We start from the raw sequence: 8,732 nt of genomic DNA on the forward strand, positions 1-8,732 counted from the left end.
TTGTGTGTTGAGTCTGGACTGTAACAAGACTGGGCATGGGTTTGATTTGTTCCATCAGCAATTGGATTTCAAAGTGTGTGTTTACTTGTATGCTAGCACTTGAGGATTCTGGCTAATGAGGTTCTGTCCTAATGATCTGGCGGATTTGCCTGTTGGACATGAATGCAACGGTGAGTGGAAGTTTTCACGTCGCTTTAATCCTCCGGGAAGTCCATTCCCCCAACCTCTACAACAAGAAACAAAAAAGGAAAGTCTGTCCTACACAATGGCTGTCCCGGACGCGCACACCGCACTTAGTGAAATGGTTGGGTACACTGTCTGCATTGATTCTACTATGTATTTCATAACCCTTTCGACAGAGCCTGCTTCTCGCCAGGTAACGAGTCTTCTCTGACATCTTGGCATGAGATTAAGAGGAGGTCAGCAAGCATCCGTTAATGGTTAGCTGCTGTTGCACATTCATTTGCGCTTGCAGCTCCATCAATTGATCCCAGCCACAATTAGTCTTGCATGGAAATCAGATCATCAGCTGCTATTGCCTCACCGGTTACCCCGATCATCGATGTCCTAGAAGCCTTGCGCGGGCACAATTAATAACCCATTCAAATTAGATGCTTTGCACACCTCTCTGGGGTCAGAGATTCCTCCCGCGTGACAGATGTTGGCAAAACGCGGGGACTTCTTGCACCGTGTCCAGACTCAAACTGCTTTCTCCACTTTCCGTCACGTCTCCTGGCTAGAAACTGAGTTCCTCATCCGTCTTTTCATTCTCAATCATATTTCTATCAGCAAGTATAAACAGTGGAAGCTTTTAAACTGTGTGGTCAGGCGGGGACGTGTAGGTGAAAGCGCAAATGCCCATGGTCAGTTTCAGCACGTGGTGTGACATTCAGTGCCTTCCATCTTCTTTCTTGCAGAGGAACATGCAGCCACTCCGAATGGGTAATCAGCTCGGAAAGATCACATGCAGGTGTGTCACACCATCATCGTCGTGCTCCTCCGGCTGCAGCATGTGTGTGTGTGTGTGTGTGTGGCAGGTTGAGGCAGGCTGCGGTCAATATCATTCACAGGAGGGAGGGGAAACAAACCCATGAGAATCGCACTATCGAAAGAGACTCCTGAATGATGAGTAAGTGACTGCATATCGGTGACGTAGATATGCTAAAAGCGTAGTATTGTGGCTTTTTGTGCAACCGAATTTTATTCTGAGGTCTGTATTCACCGCTGTGTTGGAACAGAGCCTCATGGTCATGTTAGCCTTAAAACACCTTACAGTGACACCGACAAGCGAATCACTTCAGGCCTCTTCAACGCCTCCACTCTTCACAGGCAGAAAGATTCCTCTTCACATCCCTCCTTGGTAAATCCAAAATGGACGGGGCTGAAACACCCACCTGCCTTAATCCGGATCCACATGAAAAGAACATTAAAGATCACATTCTCCATTACCTCGGTTGTGTTAAGATCTCAGACAGGAACAAATTTCTCCAGACTCCGGCGTATGTGCTGTCAGATGAAGAGATTGGAGCCACATCTACCACGGCCCGGCCTAACGGCAGCCAACCAAACAAAGTCATCGATAAGCGGAAAGAGGCATGGAGAGAAAACTGCCTGAGCGAGCTAAGACGTATCGCCTTTCTGAGATCCAAACTTGAAGAGGACGAAGAAGAAAAGCACCTCGTCGACAATATCAAGAACAGCCGTAGGGCATGGGAAGAATCAGAGCAATACAGCATCGGGATTGCAGAGATTGAGAAATGGGAATTCAATTCTAAACCCTTCAATAAGATAGACATCGACCCGAAGGTTGTGGGGCCCTATGAGCCTGGCCGGGATGTCACTACTCCTTTCATGCTGTTCAAAAAGCAAGATGATGCCAACTCGGTGTATGAGCCAGATGAAGAGAAGGTGGATCCAAAGAACTCTATTTGGGGCAAGTTTCCGAATCAAAAGACGAATGTTCAGCGACTGCTGGTCGACAAAGAGGATATCGAGCACGGCAAAAGGAACCTTTTGGATGGTAGGGGCGACGACGAGAGGATTAGATACTTTCACATCCCGTCCAACAACATGCTGGTAAGTCAATCAGCCCGAACCATCTACTATGTTAAAAATAACACGGACTGACTGTTCCTATTTGATAGTGGGCCGAAGTATGATATCCATTGCACTTGCCACAAGTGACCCCAGAATAACAAAAGTTTAGGAAGCTGTATCGAGGTATTATGGCGATGTCCGACCGGATTTTCATCCCATCCAGCAAGATTTCAAGCCGATGAAAATGACCAAATCTGCGTGGATACTGAAGGAATCTCACTGGAGGGGTCAGCTTCATGGAGGGCGGGCAACTGTAAGCTCTCGATACATGAGGCCATTCTGCGAATCCATCCGCTCTCTCGGTAAGCTTCTCTCTTACAAGTCAGTGCTACTGGATGTTAGCTGAATGTAGCTGTAATAGATGATGCGACACACAGCACTGATGCTGACACTGTGGCGCAAAACATCGTGTTGTTTGTAAGTCCCAATCCCTTCGCAACTCAGTGCAATCGAACTAATACGTCTTCGCATTCAGATGCCATACTTGCACTGGGAGACTTCCAGGAACCAACAAAGATTCTCTCAGATTATCGAGAACATCGTGGACAACAAGAAAAGGGAGGACAGACAGACACAAAAGGTCGCCAGAAAGCTTAGACAAGTGGACAGAGAAACACTGACAAAACCCAAGCGCCCAATACCTGTGGATTCCCGTACATATTGGGATAAGATTCAGGAATACTCCCAAGAACTGTCCCGAATAATTTCTGCGACGAATCCGGACGATGCGACTAGTGCTCATGGGCACAGAAAGCCTCAACTTCACTTTGGACCTATCCGTTCAATGACTCAGCTGCTGAGGGCACAAGCCGTGAAAGAAAAGCTTAATCTATCTGGACAATACCCGCAAGTTGACAAGAATGGCCGCGTCGACTTAGAAACATGGTTGGAGAAGCAGAGAAAACCTGAGAAGAAACGCTCTTGGTTCCGTCCATTAAAGAAACAAGGTACAGACTCTGGATACAGGTTAGGGCAGTATCTCATTGATGCTGCTCGGCTATTCGAAGCCATGACAAGCTACCGCGACAGGAAGCTTCTGGAGACTTACCTCATGAAAGATCCGCCGATGCATCCCCGACGCACTCTGGACCAAGCTTACTACTGGTCAATCAATAATACTAACCACAGAGATCTTGATCAGGTGGTTTATCGTGCTACAACGGCTGACCCCATCAAGTTTCATCGGTGGAACGTGGACCGTTCAATCTGGGCTGGTCATAACCATGAGGAAAACAAGACACCAAAGGAATTGGAAGAGCTCAAACATGAGCCCTGCTCAGAGTGTACTGCCAATATCCAAAAGGTTTCTCGAGTCATAATGGTCGATCAGTTGTGGATGTGGGTGCTGGACAAGAAGACCATCATCACTTGTTTCCCTAAACGCTACGGTGCCAACAAGCATGACACTTCTGGTATTCACAAATCAATTCGAATGCGTATTGAAGAGGGAGGGATACGTATCCGTTCCGTATTTGATCTAGCACTGGTCATCTTTGAGGAATGCTCTAATACCTTCTTCGACCGCACTCGAACTGCAGACAAACAACCCCAAGTACTCGATGAGTTCTCAGAGGCCATTGGCAATATTGTCAGTTGAAGACCCCGGTCAATCCTTTTGCAGACCTCCCTTTACTAATTGTTGATAGATGCACCAACAGACAGACGCCTTCGAAAAGCTCTGGAGGTGGACCGAGCGAGCAAGCAAAATGTACCGCAGGCTACCCGGGGCAGGCGTGCTCTCCCAATTGCACATTCCCCTTCTGGATATCAACCCAGAAGGAAAGTTGGAAAAAGAGATAAAGGACATTGTAGAGGAGCTTGGAATCATGTCCTATATCAAGAAGGCAGAAAAGGATGTTCTACAGTCCTTTGTGGATAATGCGCGCCAAGTTCTGAGACCCGAGGAGACAGGAGAAGTGTCATTGCGTCCCCAAACCCCAGGTGGTGCTAAGCTTGATGGTTATTTTTCCACTCAGAGAGGATATGAGAGTCGATCAAGAACCTCATCGCCAGCGAAAGGCTCAAGGCCCTTTCATCGGTCGAAAGAGGTTGAGGAAGCCAGAGCTGCATACGATTGGTTTTGCAACAATGCCTTGGAGCTTCTCAAAAGAGTTGACCAGCGTATTGCGCAGCTCGAAGAGCTTGCGAGGAGTGCAAAGTCGACTGCAGAAATGGTGAGTCTCCATGACTCGATAAGGAGTCTTAAGACGGAAGGCTAACAGCGTCTCGTTTGGTCTAGGTCAAGGACCTGTTGGAACTCAAACAGCAGCAAGCTGGAGTGGTTCAGGCCTGGCAATCAGTAGAATACAGCAATGAAGCCATGAGACAGGGCAGATCGATCCTCGTTTTTACCATCGTGACCATCGTCTTTGTAAGTTCCATCCCTTTTGACTCACTCCCGCGAGTACGTACAAGGAATTAACCACAAGAGAATAGCTTCCATTATCATTTATGTCCAGCGTCTTCGGAATGAACGCAATAGAATTAGGTGGCGGTGACAATGTGATGCATTTAAGAGATCAATTCACATATATCTGTGAGCTTCTGAGCCAAAATCTCATCTTGACTTTTCTGACAAAAACCTGATAGTCTCAATATCGGTCGGCGTCATTGTCTTGACTTTGTTATTCTCCATCAGCACGTCCTTCCGCACGTTTCTATGGTGCATCTTCAAGCAGTCATACACCACGGTCCTCGTCTGGACCGGCGTGTACCGCAACATCTACCTCAAGATGAATCTCACGACTGACGACATGTATGAGAATGCGGTTAAAAAGACAGAGAATTTGAAGGCCAAGGAGAAGGAGAAATTTCTTAAGTCACGCCACCAGCGTAAGGAGCTAGAGGGAAGGAAGAAGCAGGCCTTGGCAGAGAGGAACGAAGATGACCCCAACTCGAAGGGAAATGGTTGGAAAGGTTGGGCTCGGTCCTTGTTTCGACCAATATCAGCACACGGAAGTGCAGACGACCGCCACCAGAACAATTCTGGGGAGCTCGGGGCTAGTCAAGTGTAGCAGAAGGTTGAAATCGAAAGAGATGGTGACTATCTGGGCGTTGTAGAAAGTAACAGACTCTTAGGAGGCGTCTGGCAAAGGCCGAGCACCCTAAGCTCCCCGAGGGTCCACATCTGCTGTAATGGTGCACAATGCGCCACTCAGGCCCGTGCTAATTCCGGTTGACCAGCAACTGACGTAACTGTTTGCATCGGGTCTAGGTGCCACTAGCTGTTTACCGCTTCACTAGCAACACCAACCCCACATTCTCTCTCACGACACGTTGGTTCAACCACAAAGGACGACCGTTGTAACAATGAAGATCACGCTCTATGTTGATGTTGTTTCCCCGTTCGCTTACATAGCGTACTACGTTCTCAGAGTACGTTCAGTGTGTAGCCCCGGCCCGTGTGCGGCAGCTCTACTGATACATGCCACAGCACGACCCAGTGTTCAAAGGCTGTGATATCACTTACATACCAATCTTTCTTGGGGGGTTGTTCAAGAAGACCGGAAATAGAGCGCCGCTCGAGGTGAAAAGTCCGTACACCCCGTCATAGTATCGCCGACTGATATTTACGAACTATTCTGAGTCTCTGGGCCGGCGACTTAACGGTTGGCCGACGCAGCGACTGGGAGGGCTGTGAGTATCACGTACACGGTGCTGACCGTTCATGGATGCTATAAAGACAAAGACAAATGGATCGACAACGAGCGCCGTGTGTGGGCCACATACTTCAACGTGCCCATTACAAATAAAGTACCCGACGGCTTCCCCGCCAACACCCTCCACGTCATGCGGACCATCTGCGCCTTAAGCCGTCTCGCCAGTCCGGACGCTTCCCCCTCATCGTCGCCATCACGGTCCGGCCAGCAGGCCACAGTCAAGGCTCTCGACGCCTTCTTCGAAGCCTACTGGGTCAGGAGCCGCGACGTCGCCGATAAGGCCGTCGTGGCCGAGGTGCTCAAGGGCGCCGGGTGGGAAGACCTGGCCAAGGTGGCTGAGGTCACGGGCAGTGACGGCAAGACGGTCCTGACTGAGAACACGGATCGTGCGTTCGCGGATGGGGCCTTTGGGCTGCCGTGGCTCGCCTGTGAGAATGATCATGGTGAGAAGCAAGGCTTCTGGGGAGTTGACCACCTTGGTGTGGTGCTGGATTTCCTCGAGCTGGAGAAGCCAGCCAGACAGAATGGGTGGAAGGCGATGCTTTAACCGGCCGATACTTCTAGATATATAGTTTTACGGCCGCCGTCGTTTTGTTCGACGAAGGACTCACCCTTTATTTTGTGAAAGTGACAGCGATGAACTGACGACTACAACTGAACTGTATTAGTCGAGATTTCAGAAGCCAAGCACTGTACTTCGGCGTCCTTCCATGTTGTGCATGAAGAAATTGAACTGGCATCTAGGTTGAATCCCATGATTCACACACTGCTTAAGCTGGCTTCAACTCTCACTGTCGTAATTCTAACAAGGTAATGGGTGGAAGTATGGTCCTATACTCGGAAATGATCCACTATATGAGGGCAGGCCAAGAAAGGGTTGTTTGCGGGACAGCAAAGGCTATATAATATTTGCAGCCCCCCATTCCACCACATACGGCCATAGATAGTGGAAAATACGGGATCCCGTCCGCTCTCCCATAGTCAAGCCACTAATCGCTGGATTAGTAGTTGGGTCGGTGACGACCAGCGAATACCCGGTGCTGTATGTTTTTTTTGTTCTTTTTGCCTTGATATCCTGCCTCGGTGAATATAAGGCCCACAGCGTGCTCACTGAGGTACACCACATTCTTAGGTACATTTCTCTGCCCACAAAATCCTTTCACGGCCTCTTATTCTTCGATGGCGATGTTCTCCTTCGGCGGTGGAACTGCGATTTTGCTACAAGTGACCCATTCCCTGTTGGGATTCTCAGTATGCTCCACAAGGACTGGATTGGAGACTCGAATAGCCTTTGCTCCACGAGTCAGCATAACGTCGCGGAACTCGCCCATCATCTTCTCGAATTGGGCTCCTCGAGCCTGGGAATCTCTGATTCGAGTGATCGTCCGTCCCAGAGTCACACCATCCTGCAGTGCGTTTATGCCGGCCTCACCTCGGACTGCACAGTCCAAGTTAGCTTCTTTTCGCAGCATGAAGGCCACTAACGAGCCATTTTTCATGGTAAGATAGAAATAAGTCAGATAAATCTTTTTAGACTCACAGGGTATCATTGAATGCGCTGCATCCCCAATCACCATACCCCGCTTGGCTGGCAACTATAGTGCGCACTAAGCTCCACGCCCTGCAGAACAATACCAGGCTGCCTAGATCTCTCAACAAAAGTCTTGTCGACCAGTACACACAGGTGATCAGGGTAGTCCTTCACCTTGTCCCGGACAAACGCGGCCAGCTCTTCCTTACTGGCTTTGACTATCCAGAACGGGTTGTCGTCCGTGGACTTGGCGGCCTCGGCATCGACCCAATGTAGGATGAAGTATCAGTAACCCAGCTTCCCGTCTGGCAACACCTTGTTCAACACAGCGAACAGTGAGGCAGGTCCGTTGTCGATGACTACGTATGCCGAATGAGCAAGCTCCAGCTAACAAGCGAAGTCGTCTCCAGTCAGCTCGACCTCACCGACGATGGACCCAACGGGAAGAGGCTTCATGACATCCTAGCCATGGAGAATGTACTTGCGAATGGCACTTCGGGTTCCTTCCACACCAATCAAGATATCACCCGTGGCAGATAAGCCATTCTCACAGTGAACAGTGATTCTCTCATCCTCTTTATCCACCCTTACAGCACGCTTGTCGTACTGCACAGGGATATGCGTCTGCAGCCAGTCGCGCAGCCGCTACCTGTTGGCACGGACAATCTTACCCTTATCGTCGTCCTCGACACCAATGCGCATATCAGGCTTCTAGGCGTAATAAAAGACGAACTATGCTGGTAGGTCCAGGGGTGTGAGGTAGTTAGTGCAGGGCCAATATCGTCAGGCATGTGTTCCTTAAGGTCTGCAAGGATGGGGCCGTAAAGGGCAATAGCCCAGCCCTATGCTCTAGTATCGACGGACTTATCGCGTTCGAAGATCTCATAGGAAACACCATTCTTACACAGGATTTGCGCTAGAGTTAGGCCGCTCAGGCCGGCTCCTACAATAAGGACGTAAGGGTAAGGTTTGGAAGCCATAGGATATACTAAGTAGAAGAGAACGGAAATTCGCATACCCAAAATCGGAAGGCGCATACCCTCCGCTAACTAAGAAAGTATTCTATACAAGAAGACCTCTTACGAAAGGGCTGGCTGGGGCGAAGGGGGCGAGCCCCAAAGTACAAAGTATAGCGAAGGGCTATAAATAGAGCCGGTAGGCACAACCCGAGTTCCCAAAGGACCAACCCACCCTATTTATAGTCCCTTAATCATAAAGAACACTTTTTTAGTGAAGTTATAGAGACTTTAAGGTTTTAAATCCTAATTAGCTAAATATTAGGGAGGGTATGCGCCTTCCGATTTTAGGTACACGAATTTCCGTTCTTAAGTAGAATAGGAGATATTATTAGTTCTTGTGTTGGATGATAAACTAGAGGAATTATTACCACCAAGAGGATAAAACGCGCTATATTTATATCTTTCCAAATCCTAAGTGTAGTGATC

At 48.9% G+C, this 8,732-nt stretch overlaps 2 protein-coding genes across 2 annotated transcripts; both read left to right on the forward strand.

Annotated features, from left to right (window-relative positions):
* Positions 1 to 1,371: 1,371 nt before the first annotated feature.
* Positions 1,372 to 5,111, forward strand: KVR01_007579 (uncharacterized protein; the record flags this gene model as incomplete). The annotated part of the gene is made up of 6 exons (XM_044783588.1): positions 1,372 to 2,076; positions 2,573 to 3,685; positions 3,744 to 4,271; positions 4,337 to 4,468; positions 4,534 to 4,633; positions 4,687 to 5,111. The coding sequence occupies 6 exons, from the start codon at positions 1,372 to 1,374 to the stop codon at positions 5,109 to 5,111; spliced, it is 3,003 nt and encodes a 1,000-aa protein (XP_044643832.1).
* Positions 5,112 to 5,406: 295 nt separating this feature from the next.
* KVR01_007619 (uncharacterized protein) lies at positions 5,407 to 6,303 on the forward strand (the record flags this gene model as incomplete). The annotated part of the gene is made up of 3 exons (XM_044792925.1): positions 5,407 to 5,472; positions 5,531 to 5,630; positions 5,780 to 6,303. 3 exons carry the CDS (start codon positions 5,407 to 5,409, stop codon positions 6,301 to 6,303), a joined length of 690 nt encoding a protein of 229 aa, XP_044643872.1.
* Positions 6,304 to 8,732: the final 2,429 nt, after the last annotated feature.

The sequence above is a fragment of the Diaporthe batatas genome, assembly GCF_019321695.1.
Source record: "Diaporthe batatas strain CRI 302-4 chromosome Unknown Contig00008, whole genome shotgun sequence".
NCBI lineage: Eukaryota > Fungi > Ascomycota > Sordariomycetes > Diaporthales > Diaporthaceae > Diaporthe > Diaporthe batatas.